The sequence below is a fragment of the Rhamphochromis sp. 'chilingali' genome, assembly GCF_963969265.1.
Source record: "Rhamphochromis sp. 'chilingali' genome assembly, chromosome: 8".
Lineage (NCBI taxonomy): Eukaryota > Metazoa > Chordata > Actinopteri > Cichliformes > Cichlidae > Rhamphochromis > Rhamphochromis sp. 'chilingali'.
The window spans coordinates 32,010,081-32,031,683 of record NC_137935.1 but is presented as its reverse complement, the minus strand read 5'-3'; the positions used below and the strand labels follow the sequence as shown (position 1 = coordinate 32,031,683).

The 21,603-nt window shown below is 41.3% G+C and overlaps 4 protein-coding genes across 4 annotated transcripts in view; 2 read left to right on the top strand and 2 right to left on the bottom strand.

Annotated features, from left to right (window-relative positions):
• Positions 1 to 1,122, bottom strand: part of gjd1b (gap junction protein delta 1b) — a 31,060-nt gene extending 29,938 nt beyond the window's left edge. The window contains exon 1 of the mRNA XM_080888220.1: positions 71 to 1,122. Within this exon, the coding sequence (XP_080744346.1) occupies positions 71 to 141 (71 nt within the window). The 5' untranslated portion in view covers positions 142 to 1,122. The remainder of the gene's footprint in view (positions 1 to 70) is intronic.
• Positions 1,123 to 4,333: 3,211 nt separating this feature from the next.
• On the bottom strand, positions 4,334 to 12,446 carry nop53 (NOP53 ribosome biogenesis factor). Its single transcript, XM_080889714.1, has 12 exons — positions 12,219 to 12,446; positions 11,637 to 11,713; positions 11,412 to 11,517; positions 9,584 to 9,786; positions 8,268 to 8,323; positions 7,695 to 7,790; positions 7,305 to 7,406; positions 7,024 to 7,191; positions 5,827 to 6,002; positions 5,220 to 5,286; positions 4,765 to 4,841; positions 4,334 to 4,653 (listed from the first exon to the last, which is right to left on the bottom strand). Exons 1-12 carry the CDS (start codon positions 12,422 to 12,424, stop codon positions 4,593 to 4,595), a joined length of 1,395 nt encoding a protein of 464 aa, XP_080745840.1. The 5' UTR covers positions 12,425 to 12,446; the 3' UTR covers positions 4,334 to 4,592.
• A 540-nt stretch (positions 12,447 to 12,986) lies between these two features.
• On the top strand, positions 12,987 to 15,699 carry LOC308401498 (histone H3.3A). The gene is made up of 4 exons (XM_080889715.1): positions 12,987 to 13,139; positions 14,200 to 14,343; positions 14,527 to 14,680; positions 14,790 to 15,699. The coding sequence occupies exons 2-4, from the start codon at positions 14,216 to 14,218 to the stop codon at positions 14,916 to 14,918; spliced, it is 411 nt and encodes a 136-aa protein (XP_080745841.1). The 5' UTR covers positions 12,987 to 13,139; positions 14,200 to 14,215; the 3' UTR covers positions 14,919 to 15,699.
• A 1,199-nt stretch (positions 15,700 to 16,898) lies between these two features.
• On the top strand, positions 16,899 to 20,698 carry LOC308401499 (histone H3.3A). Its single transcript, XM_080889716.1, has 4 exons — positions 16,899 to 17,054; positions 17,982 to 18,125; positions 18,323 to 18,476; positions 19,194 to 20,698. The coding sequence occupies exons 2-4, from the start codon at positions 17,998 to 18,000 to the stop codon at positions 19,320 to 19,322; spliced, it is 411 nt and encodes a 136-aa protein (XP_080745842.1). The 5' UTR covers positions 16,899 to 17,054; positions 17,982 to 17,997; the 3' UTR covers positions 19,323 to 20,698.
• The last annotated feature ends 905 nt before the right edge of the window (positions 20,699 to 21,603 follow it).

Sequence of the window (21,603 nt, the reverse complement as noted above, 5' to 3'; positions counted from 1 at the left end):
ACACATATAGATAAGGACACATGCACATAATTTCAATTAAAAGATAGCATTCACGTCTTCAACAGCTCACCTTCCAATCATAGTAGAGTGCTGCTGCACAGCAGCCTCCAGGAGGCGCTCTAGGATGGTCCATTCTCCCATGGTTGGAGTCAGGAGGCATCCACTGGGCACAGAAAGTCAGGACTGACCCCACTTCAGGTGGGCTTCCCAGACAGCTGGGGTTCAAGTCAATCAATCAATCAATCAATCAAAGCTTTATTCGTCCTTGTCTCTCAGTGTTCAAGTCCACTTGTTAGGTTGAGTTGAGGTAGGGAGTGGCTTCAGGTGGCTGGTTTGGTATAGAGAAGTCAGGAACCTCAGTGACACCTCATTGTAAACTCCGTGTCTTCTACTAAATGTGCTGTCCGCCACGCTTTCCTCACACCACTAACTGTGACTCCTGACTCCGCGTGTGCGATTCGCCTTCCATGCACTTCTTCACGTGAACGTGTCTTCCTTCTCCTCTCCTCTGGGCTACCCCGGCTCTGTTTACCTCCTAAAACAGCTGGTGTGTCCTATGTTCTCACACCAACACTCGCACACACCTGCTCTGACAGAGACCCGAGCCTCTCGTCTACTTCTGCTGACTTTTGCGGAGCGGCCGTAGTTTGTGCAAACAGACATCCATCGCTCGCACACTAACACTACGCCCTCGTACGCTCGTTCTTTGACAGCATCTTGTAGTAACTCCGGCCGGGCAGAGGTCCATACACTCATGTGAGCCTGAGCAGCCAGGGGTTTCTGCGTGTTCTCCTCTCCTCCATCCTGTTTCTCTGTCCACTCTTCAGGCTGTTTTTCGAGGGATTCCTTCTCCTCCTCCTCTCTGTTGCTCCTTCCTTCCCTCCTGCTTTGGTTCAGGCAGAGCAGCACTGTAGCATCGCACTCTTCCTCCTCCTTCCCTCTGCTAGAAACCGTGCCGGAGTCGCTGGGTTATCCAGTTCCTCCCTGCCTCTCTCTCTCTCTGTTTGTTTCTGTCAGCGTGCTTTACGAGGCAGCGCTCCTTTCCTTTCTTCCCTTCATCTTGTTTTTTTCCTTCCCACTTGGTTTCTCTCTGTGTGCGCCCTCCACCTGCCTCCGTCTCTCTCCCTCTGTCTCTCTGAGCCAGTAGGCAGCCAGACCAAGCGTGTGTCTAGAGGATTAGAGCGAGGAATCATCTCTCTGCTCCTCCCCCCTCTGGCTCCCTCTCACTCACTCTCCATCACCGTGTTTATCCCCCCCCCCCCCACCCCTCCCCATCATACCATACAAACAGTTTTTCACTCTTCCGCCACACACGATTTTCTCCTGCATTTACATTTTTGCCATCCATTGTGTTCTCGCGTCTGTGCAGTGATACCTACTGTACACTGCAGACGGAGACATTAGAGGCAGTGTCACGCCGAGGCTATGCAAGGATACTGAGGCGACACAGGGGAAGTGTGTGACAGAGCGAGAACACGATGGAAGCGCTCCATGTGTGTGTTTGTGTGTGTGAGATACTCACTCAAACACACCATCAGTAATTATGCGAGTAAATCACGCATGACCAAACATCTAGGTGTTTTCATTATCAGTGATTCTTCCCGTTGTTGCTCTTTTTTTTTTTTAACAAATGCATTAATCATCATTAAATGTCACAGAGCAGATGTTGCAAAGAGGCACTGTAGTACTCTGTTTCATGATCTACGGTGATAAATAATAATTCAGATATTATGTAATATGCTGCTAGTAAGGCTTTTAAATACTACCTGGACAATAGTCTATAAGGGATATACATTAGATATATTTCGCAGTGGTAATATAAATATTAATGTGATATAAATATTAGTCAATAATGAGGAATTTCAGTATTTGCAAATAAGATGTCACATCTTGTACCTTCTGATATTTTTATTACATCCATTTTCCACAGGCTTAATGTGGAAAAATTGTGTGTTTAAGCACTTTTAAAGATGATAGAAAGCCAGAAAAGAACAAAATCAAAACAAACGAGTGTTGATATTTCACATTCAGGGCATCCCTACTCAGTATTACAGAAAAAATATGAATCCCGAATCTAGCACAAAGGATAGGGTCCTCCTTTGGCTATTTTGCTCGAACAATCCCATATTTAGTTTGCAATGACATTAAAAACAAAAACTTGAAAATATTTGACTTTTTTTTTATGTTTAATATTAAAATATTTGACTTTCAGCTCCTCAGGACACATTTCCTGTAGTTTCAGAGACAGTGCTGAAAAGGTGCTATGCTCCCATAAACTTGATTAAAAGGTATATTTACAGTATGGTACAAAAAGCAGTATGTTTCTATGGCTAGTTTCCCCTTCAGAATAAGTGAGTACTGGGACTGAAAACACCTGGATTCAAAGATTGATAGATGTCGACTTCAGTCCATATATTTTGTGTGAGTTAGGAGAGCTTCTGTGTTGATTTGACAGGTGCTCTGACACACAGATTGTACATTCTAAACACAACAAACGTATATGATTTTTCAGCACTGCTTCCTTGTCTGAAGTGTATCTTGTTTTGGGGTCATTCTGGGATCTTTATATCCCTGTATCCTGCATCACAGAGCTCAGTGCGTCCACGTGCCTCTGCGTGTGCTGCGTGTACGCAAGGAGGACAAGGTGAGACAGGCAGGAGGATACTGGGCCGCCCCCCCCCAAAAAATAAGAAAGAAAAAAAAGAGCACGAGAGAGGGAGGGGAAAAAAATGCCTGTCACTTTGCAGCAAACAAGCCTGAGATCACTTGACAACGTTGACTCACACACACATATACACACTGTGGCATCTCCATGCAGTGCAGCTGAGTGTTTTAGAGGCTTCCACTGTTACTCGCTGGCTCTGCAGACCGGAGGAATAGTAATCTATTCTGAAGGAGGTAATGAGTGACTGCGCACACACGTAATCCCTCCTACTCCTCATGCCAACACAATCTGGCAGCACCATGTCTCACACGTGAAGAGAGGAGGGCAAACGGGAGGGGAGCAAACAACTTGGCTGCAGTCGGTCACTGGCATGAGTGCAGGAGAAAACACTAATATCCTTATATGGTGATGTGCGCGCTTTTGTTTTGACTAAAACAATGAAATTAGTTTGGAAACAGCTTGGTGACAAATTTTTATGTTGATTAGCCACGGTATGTTTATGTGCAGTTGGTGATAGCGTTGTAGAGCTGCAGGCCTCACCATAGGCCTGATTTATCAAATCTCAGTTCTCCAGACCTGTCACCTCCCATGAAGGCCTACAGATTTGGTGTTATATGTCAAAATGCCTCAATTTTTTTGATACAACCTACCAAATACTTAAAAAAAAAAACCCAAAAAAACCCAGCAACATCCACAAAAATATCTGTACAACAAATTATTTGATAAAATTACTTCTGGCCCAGTATCTCGTAAAAACTTTAAATATAGAACGAGGGGTTGGAGACGAGCTGTGGCTTTATGAGTCAGCAGGTTAATTCATCAGCAGGTAATTTGGCGTCATCACCACTAATAAGTGCTCAAACGAGCATAGCCCAGGATCAGGTGCTCAGTTTGTCTTGAGAGGGAGGAGGGACAGCTCAACCGACTAGCATGTGGTTGGGAGCCCTTTTGTGGACACTGAAGGTAAAGACTACAATTTCACACTGATTAACAGATAAGAAGCTTTGGAGCAACTCCAGGGACCATGGGGCTTAGGGGACGGGGCGTGGGTGTCTGTGTGTGTGCATGCAGGTCCTTGTTCACGCCAGTGGGACACTGAAGGCAATTATGGTTTTAAGCCAGCGGGATGGAATCAATTATCACATGCCAACTTCCTCAAGCCCATCTGTTTGTTTTTTTTTAAACCCAATATTAAAAAAAAAGAAAAAGAAATGCATTAATCTACTTCAGTTAAGCTCAGCTCAATCAACTAATGTAAGTGAGGATTTTAAAAAGACATACTTTGTTTCTATTGTGTACCCTTAACTTTGTATGCTGCAAATTGTTATATAATGTGGGCATCCTAGCATCTAAAGCAGAGTGTATTAACTATTTGTGAAAACAGACTAAATGATGCAATCTCATTTGAGCAGCTTCTATGATGGACTTGTGTAATCAATATATAAAAACAAACAAGCACAGAAAAATGTTTAGGTGTGTGAGTATGGCATAATCTTAAGCAATGAGCTGACATATTGCCATTACCACTACAGGGTTTAACCCTTCATTAACCTAGTGTACTCTTGTATGAGCAGCGTAGTGACACACTGACAGCTGGACTCGACCATTTACTACAAACCCTTTGATCGTGCCCTGATAGGCATGACATTATGTAACACAAACACACAATGATACAGTAATCTGTATTTAACTGAAAGAAATTATAGAAACACTGCATGGCAGATGCACTACAGGAAACAATTAAAACTCATATCCGGCACTCTTGGTCAGAGTTTATATATCACTGCTGCAGGTGACATCAGTCTGAAAGGGCCCAGCAGGCCCTCAGCAGTCATTATGTCGTATATACACAGTTCCATTATTCTGCACTGGTGGTTTAAAAGTCTCCCAGCTTCTTGCGTTCAGTCCCGTGATGTGTAGGTCGGCATCAACTAATCTCCTTGAAAGCCCTCTTCTCCACATACTTCACCTTGAGTCTTCTCTTGAACCTAGGAGGGAGAGGGTGGAAACTCATGTTATTCACTACACACCTTATGAATTCACACATCACTCTGGGCCTTTGATGAGATGTTATGTAAGAGCGAAGCAGAGGTCCTTACTTGGCTCTTTCTCTGGGTTCAATAAGGTTTCTCTTCTGCAGACTCTTGAAGCGGTCCATGAGCACGCTGCCCTCTGGCTGTGGAGTCGCAACATTACACAAAGAGAAATAGTCAAAACAAAGCCATGTGACACAAATGTCACGCTGCTCTCACTGGATATGCAATTCCCACGTGCATCATAAAATCCTATTCTCATCACAAAGACCGATTTAAGTATTATTCAAAGACATAATTGGGGGAGATAAGAGGGAAGGACTGGGAATTTTCCACCAGCAATTACATCAAATGAAACTAATGATCCCTGTGGGGAAAGCGAGTCAGCACAGTATGAGAGAATGGGATAAAGCTTTGAATAGTGGAGAAGTGCTGAAGATAATACAGCAGCCAAATTAGCCAAAACCCATTACAGATAAACTGTGTCCTTGCTCGCGGAGGTCAAAGTGCTTCTGAAGTACCTTGAGTTGTCGCAGGGAGCCGGCTAGCTCGTCGCTCAACTGAACCTCCATGTCCTGAGGCTGGAACCTGTGAAGAAATATATAAAGCAAACATTAAAGACGTGGATAGAAAAGGCTATTTATAGCCAAAAATGACCCCTGCTGAGACAATGTTGGCCACTACCAACAGAAAATTGAGCTGGGGCGAGGTGATGTGACTTGTCATGCTAGTTTTGTTTAGTTAAAAACAATATTTTGATTTCATAGCTATCAGGAATAGCAGCCATTACTAGAGTGCACTGAAGCTGTTGTACAACTTTACAGGATTACAGTTCTGTCCCCATTAGCAGCTGTGACTGAAGGAGAAAACCCAGATGAGCAATAAAGAGTCTAAGTGTTCAAACTTCCCTTGTCATAATCAGATTTTTTTTTTTTTTGATTTCACAACAACAGCTGTCAAAGAAACAAAGAAATAATATTTCGTATGTCATACGAAATAATAAAAACTTAAAAAAGAAAAAAGAAAACCTGTCATTTAAACCCATTTTGCACCTCAGACTGTATAAAAGTTGTTAAAACTCTGGAGCACGTAAGTATGAGTGTGTAAAAAAACATGTTAGGCTTGTACTTGAGTTTGCCGAGTCGCCTGGGCTGAGCTTTCTGGGCCTCCTCCTTGGCCTTGCGTCGTTTCTGTCTGATCTGGGTCGTCTCTTCCTGCTGTTTGATCGAGGTCTTTATGGAGCGAAGCTGGAAGAGCTGCTGTTGCTGCTCAGTCTGTCGCCTCTCTGTCAACCGCTGCTGCTCCTATATTAGGGTTCAAAAGAGAGCCATGAGTGGACTGTGTTACATACACGCATGTTTTATCCCCTTCAGATTTCAGGTTAACTATTTACAAGTGTTGAAGTCATCAGATTACGTTTGAGCTGTTTGTTCTGACTCTTCTTTTGGCTGCCTATTTAGGGGGTCACCACAGCAGATCACCTGCCTCTCACGCCCTCCTCTGTCACACTGCCCCTCTGCATATTCATCTGCATTAAATCCATGAATCTCTGGTCATCCTTTGTCCAGTGTATCCACTGTCCCTCCTCTGTACATGTCCAAATGATCTCTGCCTTGCCTCTAACTTTGGCTCCAAATTGCTCAACCTAAGCTGCCCTCTGATGTACTCACGTCTAACCCATCTGTTCTGACTGGTGTGTTTATATCAAGTACTGTTATACTGTTTAAGAGATATTGTATACTTTATAAAAATGATTAATTTGGAGTCTTAGGCAGTGAGATAAATGTTTAAAATGTGAGTGGAATGATAATATGGGTAATAGGAGGTGAGCTTGTTAGACTAACTTTAAAACTTCAGTTTCCATTAGTTTTTTCTACTCTTGGTCCCGTATGGTTTCAGGGAGAGCAGATATTGCCAGCTGCGTCCGTGAGTATTGAAGTCCCACCCACCACTAACTGAACTAAATATTCTTACACAGACATCAGTGTATCCTCCAGTGAAAAATCTTAATACAATAAAATGCAATTAATGAGTTTTCAGTGGAACTTTTTGGCTTTTCACTGTAGGCACACATTCATCAGCCCAATAGTGACTCCATTAGGTGCCCTTAATAAGCCACGACAGTGAGCATGTATACAGAAGGACCACCCAAGTGGAAAGAAGCAGTCCTTAACAAACCCGTCCTTTACCAACAGTGGCAAATCAAAATGTGTGCTGTGAAAATCACTGCACTTTGGGTTTTGTGCAATCTTTTTGCAGATGTATGAAGACTTCTTAGGGTCAGGGTCACTGTAATTTGGGATGTTTTAAACCTTGTATCCGTACCTTCATTTTTTCTGCCTTCTCTCTCTTTCTCTGTCTTTCAGTCTTCTTGTCGGCCACTGCGATGGCTCCCACTGCCACTTCCTCCCCATCCTCTTTTGGAGCATCTTTTTCTTCCTCCTCTTCACTCTCCTCTACCAAGCCTTCTACCTGCTCACGGAGGATTGTCTCCTGAAAAACGCAATAACGCACAATAGAATTGAAAAAAGTCAAAGACACATTCATCAGCAGCACCAAAAACAAAGTGAAAGATGAAGGCGAGCTAGAGGAATTGTCAGCTGTACCTCTGTAGCTGTGTCTGCTTTGTTGTAAGCCAGCTGTCTCTCTAGTTTGTCTTCTACCTTCTTCTTTTTCAACTCCACCTCATGGGCTTCCCTGAGCAATTCCTGCATTCAGAAGAGAGAGATGAACATTTGTTAATTACCAGCTGCAGCTTTATAATAATCTAAGTCAGTGGTTGTTAGGCTGGGGCCATAGTTTCAAAGTCACCTTGCTCTAAATACTGTTTCCATTCAAAAATTTGCCTACATAAAAGTTACCATGTTTATTTTTTGCACCAAAGAGCACTAATATTAAATTATTAACAGTTATGCAACACTTTAATCTTTTTCGGCAATTACATTTCAATATGTAGGATCAGTAACTACACCCAAAGATGCAGGTTTTTAATTTACCTGGTGGGAGAAAAAGTCTGGGTTGTAGGACCCTCCCGGAGCGATCACCTCTACAGCCGGGAGCACAGACGGCTTCTCGTTCAGCTTCTCTGGACGCTGAAATATCAAAATACCACACTTCAACAAAATCAAACAAATATATTTTTATACACTGATTCGAATCAATTAAAGCCCTCCCCCTATCTTACACGTAAGGGTTCTGAAAAGTTACAGCCTGTGCCAAACAGTTACCCCCCCCCCCCCCACAGAAAACACTGCTGCCAACCCGCTTATCACACTGCTGTAGTCAAGTTATATTATTTATCTACACTGCCATGTAACACACTGCCGTGATGTCAAACCAGTATCTCTGCACACAATGAATGAATGAGCAGCTTCCTCTACTACAACCTTAATACGTTCTGTAATTATATGAAAGCGTGAATACATGGGGTCCATGCACATCTATGCAAATTAACACCAAGCTGAACCTATTCTAACCCCCCAAAATAAGGCAATTAGTAGGTCGTGTAAATGAGCATAATTGGAGCACTTCAGACAGCATGATTAATCTTAGTCAACTGTTATTCTCACCTTGACAAGTTTCTTGCGCGTCTGTTGAAGATACCAGGGTTCACCCAAATCTTTGGCTGTAATTGAAATTTGGGGGGGGGGGGGGGGGGGTTTATACACAGCATTCCAATAAAATGTGTCAAAACTTCCACATTTTCTAAATTAACAACAGATATTGGAAAAATCAAACCACACCCCTGTGCCAGTCTTGCAAGTTGTCAACACAGCTGCAGGGAAAGCAGCTGTTAGACAGCAAAGCAGCATGTTAAAGTATCCCTCCACCTCAGCTGGAACATTTCCTTTGGCTGACCTAAACTGGAACTTCATAATACATGTACAATAACACTGGCATACTGCAATCAACTCTAAACAAGCCAGCACTAAAACCTACACAGGGGTGTCGAACTCCAGGCCTCGAGGGCCGGTGTCCCGCAGGTTTTAAATCTCACCCTGAGTCAACACACCCGAATCAAATGATTAGTTCATTACCAGGTTTCTGGAGAACTTCCAGACATGTTGAGGTAATTTAGCCATTTAAATCAGCTGTTTTGGGTCAAGGACACATCTAATACCTACAGGACACCGGCCCTCAAGGCCTGTAGTTCGACACCTGTGACCTACAGCTTCCTCCTCTGGGTTCCCCTAATCACATCAGCTGTTATGGACAAACATTCTGTGCCACAGAAATCTTTAAATGAGTATTCACTCACACGGTGCCCATATCACTGATGGCTACCTGCTCTATGGATACCCAGCTTAATATTAGTCAATAGCTATACCCAAACCTAGAAATGCATGCAAACACATTTCAGGTTCATGCTTGCTTATAGCTTATCCTTCACATATAAACTACCAGAATGTAAACAAGATACAGATATCCACAGTTCTGCATGAACCCCGAGTCTCAGAGCCATGTGAAAGTGTTAAATCACTGCTGAATCCATCAAAAATCAATGAAGTGCTCTGGCACCTTTACCCTTGAAGCCATTAACAACTTCTATAAAGTTACAGAAACCAGTGAACCATCAAAATATGTCAGGTGGATCTCGTGCTGTAGATTTGAGTAGAAGCATGAAACAAATAGAACTGTCAGTGACTGCATCACTGGCTGCACCACTGCGAGAAAATCTTAGGCAAAAGGTTTTTTGTTTTTTAATCTCAGAGTAGACAGTAGATATAATCTGATATGTATAAGATGCATCCTCAGGTCCCAGACGACTGTTCACACAACAATCAGCTGAGCTCCATGTTAGTCTTCACATTCCCAAGAAGGAAATACTGGGAGCGCAAGGATGGGATCATCATTGGATGTACATAAATGAACACACAAAACTCACTCTCTTGTCCCCAAATGTCATAAAAATCTCTCTCTGGGTTGTTGTTGGCCTCAGTTTCTGTCTTTTTGCTCGTCCTGTCGACAACGCTTCTATTCAGCGGACGCTTCTTGCTCCGTGGGACCACGCCGTTGGCTGCCAGCTTCTCCGCTCTCTCGGCAGTGCGACGAAGTTTCTTGGCATTTGGCTTCTGGTAGGCCAGCACACTAGTGGGGGGGTGGGGTGGAAGAGGAAGCAGAAGAGATGATTATTTGATTACATGCGGAAGAAGGATGCAAAAGAAATGGAAGTGTTAGAGCAGAATCTCCTCTCCTGGTGTGTTTTTATATCCTCAGATCCCAGGACACTGTTCACATAACAGTCTCCTGAGCTCCTGTGAACTGTCTTCACATTCCCATGAAGGAAATACTGGGAGCGCAAGGATGAGATCATCACAGGACACACACAGTCCTCCACATTAAGCCAAATAAATATTCTTAAAACATAGGTTTATATTCTACAAATTGTCTCCTGAATTTCTAAATGAAGGTGTTTATTATTAAGGGGGAAAAAAAATCCAAACCTACATTGTCCCGCGTGAAAAAGTGACTGCCTCCTTAACCTAATAACTGTTTGGGTCACCCTTAGCAGCAACAACTGCAATCAAGTGTTGGGATAACTGGAATTTTGGCCCGCTCATCTTTGCACACTTATAACTGAGCCACACTGGGGGGTTTTCGAGCATAATTGCCTTTCTAAGATCATGCCACAGCATCTCAATCGGGTTCCAGTCAGGACTTTGACTAGGCCAATCTAAAGTTGTCTTTTTGTTTTCCTTAAGCCATTCACAGGTGAAGTCGTCAGTCCACAGAGTATTTTCCCAAAAGTCTTGAAGATCAAGATGTTTTCTTGCAAAACTGAGACCACCCTTTATGTTCCTTTTGCTCAGCAGTGGTTTTCATCTTGGAACTCTGCCATACAGCCCTTTTTTGCCCAGTCTCTTTCTTATGGTGGAGTCATTGACACTGACTGTAACTAAGGCAGGTGAGGCCTGCAGTTCTTCGGATGTTGTTCTGGAGTTTTTTGTGACCTCTTGGATGAGTCATTGCTGCACTTTTGGAGTCATTTTGACTGACCAGGCACTCCTGTGAAGGAGTTCCATGTTTTTGCCATTTGTGGATAATGGCTCTCAACGTGGTTTGCTGGAGTCCCACAGCTTTAGAAAGGGCTTTATAAAATTTTCCAGACTGACAGATCTCAATTACTTTGTCATTTGTTCCTGAATTTCCTTGGCATGATGTCTTTCAAGGATCTTTTGATCTACGCCACAAGCAGGTCCTATTTCAATGATTTCTTGACTGAGAATAGGAGTGGCAGTAATCAGGCCTGGGTGTGGCTAGAGAAATTGAACACAGCTTTGCAAAGATGCAATACACCAATTTATGTTACAAAAGGAGGGGACAATCACTTTTTCCACATAGGACCATGTAGGTTTTGAATTTCTTTTCCCCCTTAATAATTAACACCTTCAGTTAAAATCTGCATCGTGTTTACGTGCATCATTTTTGTCTAATACTTACATTTGTTTGATGATCTAAAACATTTAAGTGTGATAAACAAAAAACCGGAAATCAGACAAACAATTTAAAACAGATTCAAAGGGGGGATGGGGGGGTGTCACACTCAGTGAGTAGGACTATATGCCCAGACCTTGGTCCCAAGGCCCTTTGCTGTGTGTCTTCCCTGACGCTCCCACACTTGTCTACTCTTCACTACTGTGCCACTTAATAAAGGCAAAAAATACTGTTGAAAGACCACAGATTCAAGGATCAGAGAGACTAGGATTACTGACTCTTTAGGCGGTGCAACAAGGGAGTCATGCTGAAGGATCAGGTCTATCCTCAGAGGACGCGATGATTTCCCTTTCCTCTTCTTCCCCTTGACTGGTTCTGCAGCTTCTTCACAGAGGAAACAAAATTTCAGATTTACCAACTTGTTCAGGTGCATTTTTTAAACAAAATAATAGAAATAATTGGATAGAAATAAAGTGCTTTAGATGACAGGGAAACAAGTTTACCTTTCTCTTCAACTTTCTTCGGCTGTCCAACATCCAAAAAGAACAAACTGTCATCTGATTTCTCACACAGCAAACCCCTGAAATCCAAAAAGATGCCATTATGTCATACGTATAATTTAAAAGACAGATTTTCAACTACAACAATTATTCAACAGTGTCATGTATGCTGTGGACAGTGGAGAAAAACAAAGTCCATCACAGGGGTTTTTAAGCAGACTAAAAACCACCAAAGTCAATAACAGTAAACGCTCACATTTCAAGACCACAAACCAACACGTCTGTTTATTTTTGGCCGACAGCAGGTTTGAAACTATCAAGTCATTACAAACCATGATAGTGACAAAATAAAAGTCCCACGACAGAAGCAACTTCATCCTTGTAATGTTTAAAACGGATATGTTCTGAGACCATGATTATTATCAACTGAAAGGTAAACACAGCACATTTTTATCTGCCCAATATAAACCTAGGGGTAAAGGTGAGCAGAAATACTAGTATCAGATATAATAGTTGACAATTTCTGTTTTTAATTTTAGACTTAAAATACACATTTTCAACACGTCTCACTGGCTGTTAACTCACCCCGTGGTCCTCTCTTGATGCCTGACGTCTTCTAGAAACTCCTCTACGTCCTGTACGTCACTGTATTTGTTCCAGTTCTTCTTCTTATTCTTGTTCACACGCTTTCTCCGACTGCTGACCAGGTCTGTAGGGGTTACTTTGGGGTTTAAAGTTAAAAAACCTGGCTGTGAGATCGCCACGCGCTTCAATCTCCTGGCAGCCGCCATGTTGGAGGACTAGTGGGGGAGGGAGAAGCGCGTTTCTTCTTCTTTTGTATGCGGGAACCACAGTTTGGCGCCACCAGCCGGACTGGCAGAGTAAACGCTATTAAACTGCTTTTATAACTAACTTAATGAAAAAGTAGTTCTGCTTTTCACTGCATTGTTTACAAGATTAAGATGAGATTTGTTTATATATTTTACAAACTCACCATATTGTAGGACTGGCTCTAATGTAAAATATATATATTTATATTTGTATAATATTAACAGTTTAATTACACTGCTTTTACATTTTTATTTTGAGAAATAATATAAAATAAACAGCAAATATAGCTCTAAAGGGCTGAAAGACTGAATATCACTGTTTCTGCAATGACTCTTGAATGCTGATGGTGCTTCAGTCTCCCTTTTCCTGTAATGGGCGTTTGGTTTAAACACTTCTCTAATAATTACTTTAACCAACAAAAAGGTCAAAAATCAGCTTGGGGAAAAACTTGTTGCGGGACGTTGCTGGTGAAGGTGATGATGCAGTTGTTTATCATGTTGCAGCATGTGTGAAATATGTTTGTCACAGTTGCATCATGGGAAACGTGTCTCCTCTTGCTTTCATATGTTCTTTTTCCTTTTTTTCCTCCCTTCATTTTATTGCGAGAACAACGCTTAAGAGTCTCAAGAATACATTCCCAGTTTTAGGCGGCAATCTTTGACCAAGTTTTCAAAGGTGAGTATCATTATTTGAATAAAACTCCACTTTATCTTTTAATGTCAAGTTAGTTTGGAAATTATGTGTTTTTTCGTTTATTTTCGACGAAAACGCAGGGCACTCGAGCTATTATCTGCCTGCTCGGGGAGTGAGGGACCTAAAAAGCACTTGTGATCCGGTCGAATTTGACTCGGAAATGCGCCTAAAGTGAGGGGTCATCTGACACAATAATTATCATCAATCGATCCCCTGACATGTCTAGTGTCGTCCTCAAAAAGTGTATTCCACTTTCACGCCGCGGTTTTTATATTCTTCCGTCGTTTTTATCGTCACCCTCTTCGTTTGGTACAACGATTTTTCCTTCCCGTTTACATTCTTCAAGCCAACCAGCCAGCCATCATCTTCGTTGCGCTAGTTTGCCTTTACGAGGCCGCCGGGGTGGGCGGGGTCGACTGGTTTTCCTTTAAAATAGCTCATTCTGAATGAAAAACACTAGACTTGTGAGCAAGCGGAGAGCCCAATATGAAGAAACGAACAAACCCACGTTCAGTGCGCAAGGGGCGAGGTTTGTCTGGGAAACCCCGTGCCCTGAGTGGTTGGCATGTTCATTACGTCCCGCCCCAAAGGCGCTAATCCATGATGTGTTTGGGTTATCTGATAAAGGGCTCAGTTTTGATTGGGTGCCTATGCTGCCTATTACTGTTTTTTTTTTTTTATAGCCATTGCATAAGCCACCTCGGGTATTTAAAAAAAACAAAACAAAACTCAGGCTCCCGTGGAAGAGTGGAGTCTGTCATGTTGCTGTTAACTTCCAAATCATTTTAAATACAATGCGAAAGTTAATTTTCATTCTTTACAGCCTGTACACATATTTTATTCTGAACTTTCCGGAAGAAAAAAAAATAAACCCTGTCTGTTGAACATCTAAGAAATATGAAACTAAATTAATATGCAATCACTTTATTTTTATTATTGCTGTAATGAAAAAGATTGTCATAGATATGGGAAAAAGTGTCTGTATTTATTATTATTGTTGTTATTGTTTTTATTAATGCAGCCTTTTACTTGTTTTCTTCAGGTGATCTGTAGTAGCCATGGCCCGTACCAAGCAGACTGCCCGTAAATCCACTGGAGGTAAAGCTCCACGTAAGCAGCTGGCCACCAAGGCTGCTCGCAAGAGCGCCCCTTCCACTGGTGGTGTCAAGAAGCCCCATCGCTACAGGTGAGATGTCACCTAGCTCTCCTGGAAACTATAGTATAATGTAAACCTAATGTGTATGAAAAGAGCAGGCATCCGTCATTAGTCAGTCTTCTTAACTAGGGGCCCCCCGTTGTATTGTTGCACATTCTCACTATAAGATAAGACTGACTCACTGCCAGTTTAATTTCCACCTCTGCACTTCAGGCCGGGTACTGTGGCTCTGCGTGAGATCCGTCGTTATCAGAAGTCCACTGAGCTGCTGATCCGCAAGCTGCCCTTCCAGCGTCTGGTGAGGGAAATTGCTCAGGACTTCAAGACTGACCTGCGTTTCCAGAGCGCAGCCATCGGAGCTCTGCAGGTCAGTAGCTCTCACTGATTAATTTCATTTTTAAAACAACAAAAAAACAGGCTATTTGTCATCTGTTCACTAAAATGCCTCTAATGTTGAATTTTTCTGCCACCTGCAGGAGGCCAGCGAGGCCTATCTGGTGGGTCTGTTTGAGGACACCAATCTGTGCGCCATCCACGCCAAGCGTGTCACCATCATGCCAAAAGACATCCAGCTGGCACGTCGCATCCGCGGAGAGCGTGCTTAAAACATTTTGATTTATTATACTCTGTCCTCTCGTCCCTTCGCCACTCATTTCTCCTTTTCCTTCCTCTATACTTAGTAGTTTGGTTTGAGGTTCTCTATATATATCATGATTGTGATAACCGTAAATGTGTGATCATGTCTTCTTTGGTGCTACCGGTAGCAGATTTTTCTTAGCGGTATCTTCATGTACTTTGAAATCATTCATCAGTTCTAATTAGTGAGCCACAGGAATACCTTGTGACCTCTATGAATAAGATGCTTTTGCGAACCAAGAATAGTGTATGATCTGAACATGGGAATAGAAATTAGCATTAAGGTTGAGTTTCATCTTCAGACAGACACATACATTGATATGAGTCTTCTGACTTTCTTTTCTTTTTTTAAAAAAACAAGTAGAAATTTGTTGTAAAAGTAGTAAGTTTTCTTTTGCTTTTTTTTTTTTTTACGATATGGTGTATTTCTACTGTTGCTGTTTGATGTATCAAAATTCAAAAGATCAATTCTGGTTGTCAATTGGAAATGTCATTGTGCTATGATGACACTGCATGGTTTGACAGATGATGAGCGGCATATATGTAGCAGACCTTTGTTAATCATATTTTAATTTTCAGCCACGTTATCATGTCCAGGTAATATTATGACTTTTTGTTCCTCTCTCAGGTTGATATGGTAACCTTTTTTTTTCTACTGTGTTCTTGATTTATGTTTCAGTCATTTTTAAGAGCAAAATATTTGTACTCCAGAATTCACATACAAACATAATAAACAGATTCTTGTGCTTAGATGAGTTGTGATTTTTATCTTGAAGCAATTTAAAGTCCCCAGCTTTGTATTTTTGGCATATTCATTTATAAAAATTAACCTAGTAAGATTAATTTCAGTTGTATTTATATAGCACTAAATCACAATAACAGTTGCTTCAAAGTGCTTTATATTATAAGGTAAATACCCTGCAATAATAGAGGAAAAAAGATGACCATTTATAAGGAATTACTTGGTGACAGTAGGTAGGAAAAACGTCCTTTTAACAGGGGTTGGGGAGAAAAACTCACTCCAGGGACAAGGATAACTTTACTTACTTTTTTATTGTAAATTCATAAAACAGCAATAGTTAGTGAAAATACTATTAAAAATGTCGGAAGAACTACTCCAAAGTTATTTTTATTTTTTAAAATTAGTCCTTGTAAAACTAAATAACAGCATTTCGAATATGAAACATTTTGACAGTAGTTTTCCGACTGCTGCGAAAAAGCACTTAAAAACAACCTTTGAACTGTCACTGCATGAAGCCAACTTTTAAATGTCTCTTTCAGTTTGACTCAAATGTTAATACTTTAATTCGACAATAAAGAAGGCACTCAAAGGAAGCGCAGGCACTTCCGTTTTCTACATTTAGCTTTACCGACATTTAAAAGCCCGAAATGTTCGATTAAAAAGAAAACGTCAAACTAACTCCCCAGTGCCGGTGTTGTGCCAAAAAGTGATTTCCAATGTTTCCGTGTATTTTTTATGTGTAATATCTTTACGTATGTTGGTAAATAGACTTCGGTGAACAGCGTTTACAAAGGGGTTATATATAGAATTAAAAGATTATCTGTTTTTTCAAGTATCTTTATAACTCTGTGTTATTGTACTCACATTATAACCAATCCGGTCCTTTTTCCCCACTTACAATATTTTTACAGAACTATTGTAATATTTGCTGCCATTTCTGCTGTCTTACTCTTACAAAAGACATTTTTAATGTTAATGAGATTTTTTTTAACTGCATAAATAAAGGTTCTATAAAAGTCGCTGCCAAAAACTGATTGCGGCTTCTACCTTGTTACACGAATGTTGTTTGTGGCTCAATATGACTTTGTGTCATCCATGAGGGATGCATTTGACATATGTTTCACATATTATAGGCCAACAAGTTACTTATAGCAGTTTAAATACGAGCAATCAGTTTTTGGCAAATACCGGGCAGCACCTGTCACTGTAACCACAGAAATGTTGTTAACGCCGTTGCATTGTGGGACGCATGATTGACGCGGCGGCCATTTTCCCGCTGGACGCTGCTTCCCATTGTGGATACGAAGAAGAAAATACAGACAAGCGACACATTTCTCTCCACTTCTCTTCACTTTCCCTCTAGGTAAGCGTCTTGAAATGTGTCACCTGGTTCGTGGCTGAACTTTGAATTTTTCTGTTTGTTTTATTTACAATTCACAAGCTCGTTTGAGGGAGAAAAAGCAGTGTTTTCGTCGTGTGAGAAAATAAGACACACACGGCTGTCGAAGCGGCGGTGAAATGCAGTCCTCTTTGCAGCCGCTCAGATGAGCGGATATTCTGGTTCAAATTATGCGCCGGTTCAGCTCGGTTCTACGCTGCCATTAGGGGTCGTTCAGCATTCCTGTGTTCACCTATGAGTTCCTTAACATGTACTATCTCTGTTTTTTTCATTTTCCGATTCGCTGGAGCGTCGGAGAGTTGTAAAATTGAAGTTGTTTATGTGCTACCCGCTTGTTCTTCTGTCCTGGGTCTTTATCCCGCTTGCGCATCAAACCGCCGCCATCATCAGAGCGAGGTGGGCGGACCTAGTAACAGTGGAAGGTAGCTGGAGAGCCCGCCCATTTTAGTTTCCATACGCTGGTTGGCTCATGGTAATAGTTTTAGCTTTGCCAGCCAATCGTGTAGTCGTTCAGCTTTGATTGACGCATGTCTGGCTGGTCGTCAACGGGAAATGTCTTGTGTGTTTATTTACTAGAAAAGTTGAGTAAATCTAAGTTGTCTGCTGCAACCTACAAGCTGCGGTAGCTGTGATTAAATAATTGCCTAATTTCAAATTGCCATTATTGAGCATATTCGACACAGCAGTAGCATTACATCAGTGCTGTTGCTGTAATAACAGAAAATAACACAAAATGCAATAAAAGGTTTTCCTGTTATCATATTTTAATTATTGGAGCCTTTCAAGCATTTAATGTATTTGTCCTCCATATTACTCAGCAAGAAAAAGAAGGCATTTGAAAAATTGTCCTATAAAATGCCAAATTCAACCTTTTTATTCACTCTTTTTCAGGTGATCTGTAGTAGCCATGGCCCGTACCAAGCAGACTGCCCGTAAGTCCACTGGAGGTAAAGCTCCACGTAAGCAGCTGGCCACTAAGGCTGCTCGCAAGAGCGCCCCTTCCACTGGTGGTGTCAAGAAGCCCCATCGCTACAGGTAAGGCAGGCAAAAACTAACTTGCAAAACTTCTCCTCTCCGTTTTTTTCAGCTTACTGTAAGGGTTTTGTGTTATTGTTTTTTCTTCAGGCTATCACTGATGTCTCTCCTCTTCTAAATGTGTTTATTGTTGCATATGCACAGTGCAAGTCAAAGCCAAGTTTAAAGTAAGTTTAATTTCCACCTCTGCACTTCAGGCCGGGTACTGTGGCTCTGCGTGAGATCCGTCGTTATCAGAAGTCCACTGAGCTGCTGATCCGCAAGCTGCCCTTCCAGCGTCTGGTGAGAGAAATTGCCCAGGACTTCAAGACTGACTTGCGTTTCCAGAGCGCAGCCATCGGAGCTCTGCAGGTCAGTATGAAATGGGGCTTTCAAGAGGAGTATCCCTCTGAAAAAATTCTCAGCTAGCTCTGCCCACACATGACTTTGGATGAGGTATCTGTACCTGACTGTTTCCACCTGAAACAGCCTGACTGCTCGCAGGGTTAGTTTCTAAAGCTGGCCAGACACTATGCTGGTTTGAATAAATGTGTGTGATGTGTTAACTCACACAATATGTTGATATTTAATCAGGGTCAGAACCTGCAGCCTCTGTGCTCACACTGTGCAGATCCATCATCCTGCCACCATGTGAAGCTCAGGGTTCTTGAAGCTGTGTGTTCAGTGTTGACACAACAAGAGAGAGGTGTCATTACTTTATGCATTTTTTTTTAAACATTGGCATGTTATTGTGCTTTTTTTTGTGCTGAAAATGTGATTTGAACCAACATTGCTAGAGTGCATTTTGCAAACTGTTGCACTCCTAAAATTTACATCTATATTGTATATCAGGTGTGCTGAAGACTTTATACAGTGTGCACACACACACAAACATATCTCTAGTATGTAGTTTAAAAAAAATTAAATCTCTGCACAATTTTGTTCAAGATTTTTTTTGTTTTTTTTGTTGTTTTTTTTGCAAAATGACTGATGAACTCCAAAAGTGTAATAAATATACCAAATTCAAGTGATCATTGAAGTGATTGTTTCAGCTCTGCTGAAAACTGTTGCATTTCCTCTTTTCTGCAGGAGGCCAGCGAGGCCTATCTGGTGGGTCTGTTTGAGGACACCAATCTGTGCGCCATCCACGCCAAGCGTGTCACCATCATGCCCAAAGACATCCAGCTGGCACGTCGCATCCGCGGAGAGCGTGCTTAAACGCTCTCGTTCTCCCTCTTGGTCTTTCTCCTTCTCACCTCTTCCTGTCCTTCCTTCACCTTTCTGCCTCTCCATCCCTCTGCCCCTCACCCGCCGTCCCTCCCTCCCTCCCTGTGTTAGTAGTGTGTAGAGGAAAACTGATTATATTATAATTAAAGTGTATAGTCGTGTTTTTCTTAGTGCTCTCGGCAGCAGACTTCTAGGGTACTCTCTTTTTGTGCATGTACCAAATCTTTGGTGATGAGATCTCCTCAAGCACACATATCCTGGTTTGCACTGTTTCTAACAGGCTCTGTGAGAGAGTGGGTAACATGGATAAAGTGAGGAGAGAAACAGAGTAGAACAATGCAAACGTGGGAGGGACAAGCAGGAGGACAGGATGGCTGTTTTTTTTCTGCTGGGGGGACTCTGGTCTCCTTTCTGCAGCAGGGTGCTAGAAGAACTTGCCTGGTCCTCTCGTCCTGCTTCCTGTCCTGCCAGCCTCGGCTCAGCAGCAGTTTGTTTCTGCCCCAGAGAGCTGAGCCTGGACTTGGTGTCCTGTGTGTCTGCGTGAGTGTTGGCTCTGATCACCATAGCAAATTATATACAGTCTATCAGCATCTTGGGGAAGTAGTTCTATGATTACCATATGGCTCATTGCTGTTATTCATTGTGTTGGGTTTTGTCTTTCCAAATAAGTCTCACAGTTGTGATTTTTTTCTTTGTTTGTTTTATTTTATTTTTGAAACTATTTGACACAGAGTTGGGGGGATGAAACAGATTCAAAACAAAACAAATACAGAAAGCAGATTTGAAATATTTTTTTCTACTGAAATGTGATGCTACTGACTCTCAGTGACACCAAAGTTTGATCCTCTTGTACACGCTCTTATAGAGTTTAACCTCATCTGTCTGTTTGTTGTGTTCAAATTGGGTTCTAATTATTTAAAACCAAAGCTTATGAGCTCAAATGGTGTCAGAGATACTTTTTTAGCAGTGGCACGTTTTTTAATACCAAGACCTTTTTATAGCAAAGGCTCATCAAGATTTGTAACATTCTGTAAAACCAAAAGTTCTCAAAGTGTAAAAATGATTTTTTTAAGAAAATAAAACAACTGATTAAAATGTGAAGGATATTCTGAATCAGCATTGAATGACTAATAATAGTCATTTTTTCTGTATACGTCCCCCCTGTACTTTTATTTTCTTCACTCTGGATCAATTGATCATCTGTATACCGCTTCTCAGGTTGACTTTTCACCCCTTTTAACTTAAATTTGTTTTTTGCTTTATTTGAGTTTCTTTTTTTAAATGTTGAAGATAATGTTTCAATTAAACAATGTTTGTAATTTCCAGATTTGTCATATAAGGTGGTAATAAATGGATGTTACACACACTCCTCTGTGTCTGTGCTGCATAAATAAATGCTCTCAGGTGGATTGTTTATACCTGTTAAAGAAAGACCACTGTTCATTTACCAATAAGCTTTTCCAACAGTTTAGCAGCATTACAAAAGAGAAGTCTAAAATATATTAAGAATTTACATTTCGGTTCAGTCTACATGTAAATGGTTGCTGACCTGTATAGCTTCTTATTCTGTAGCAGGAATAAATAGCTAGAGTTGGCGCTGTAAGGATCCAGTTTATTGTGAAGAGTACTTTGTGCTCTGTAAGCTTTAAATATTTTTGGCTCTTCATTTTCAAACACTTACAAACTGCTCCCAACACATCAGAAACAAAAATAAAATAGTTTTTATGACTCAATATGACCCCAAACTTTAAAACTTGAAGCTAAATGAGATGCACAAACAGCAGGTTCGAGAGCACCTGGGACTTCCTTAAGTTCCTTATATTATATTAATGGCAGTGACACCACTAGATGGCGCTACAACACAGTGTTTGTGACTTGAACTCATAGCTCCTCTACACCAAGAAATTAGTTACTTCTAAAATCACGATGGGCCTTAATTTAGAAATATATGTATATGATTGTAATTGTATGAATGAAATCAAAATATTTTTCCATCTTTCTTACCACTAATGTGGTTAACCAAAATTAAGTTAACCTTAAGCTCAGCTCTAACATTAAATTTTATTTTTTTTTGTCCATTAAACTTTGCCTTTTAATATTTTTAGGCCCCTCTCTCAGATGTGAGACTCCCTTCCTGGGTTGACATCATTCCCCTCATCACTGTTTCATTTCATCCTTCTACTCCCTTGATTAAAAGGGATAAAGCCATGCCCTCAGCCATGTTCATCACAATAAAACACACACATTTGCCCATGTCACTGCATGTCTGTGT

Bases quoted from the DNA above. Each gene is read 5' to 3' on its own strand.
- nop53 (XM_080889714.1), bottom strand. From the start codon at position 12,424: ATGGCGGCTGCCAGGAGATTGAAGCGCGTGGCGATCTCACAGCCAGGT. The intron at 11,714-12,218 runs GTGAGTTAACAG...TTTGGATTTCAG, and splicing joins CATCAAGAGAGGACCACGGG to GGGTTTGCTGTGTGAGAAAT. The intron at 5,287-5,826 runs GTACAAGCCTAA...ATTTCTTCACAG, and splicing joins AGGCGACTCGGCAAACTCAA to GTTCCAGCCTCAGGACATGG.
- LOC308401498 (XM_080889715.1), top strand. From the start codon at position 14,216: ATGGCCCGTACCAAGCAGACTGCCCGTAAATCCACTGGAGGTAAAGCT. The intron at 14,344-14,526 runs GTGAGATGTCAC...TCTGCACTTCAG, and splicing joins AAGAAGCCCCATCGCTACAG to GCCGGGTACTGTGGCTCTGC. The intron at 14,681-14,789 runs GTCAGTAGCTCT...TGCCACCTGCAG, and splicing joins CAGCCATCGGAGCTCTGCAG to GAGGCCAGCGAGGCCTATCT.
- LOC308401499 (XM_080889716.1), top strand. From the start codon at position 17,998: ATGGCCCGTACCAAGCAGACTGCCCGTAAGTCCACTGGAGGTAAAGCT. The intron at 18,126-18,322 runs GTAAGGCAGGCA...TCTGCACTTCAG, and splicing joins AAGAAGCCCCATCGCTACAG to GCCGGGTACTGTGGCTCTGC. The intron at 18,477-19,193 runs GTCAGTATGAAA...TCTTTTCTGCAG, and splicing joins CAGCCATCGGAGCTCTGCAG to GAGGCCAGCGAGGCCTATCT.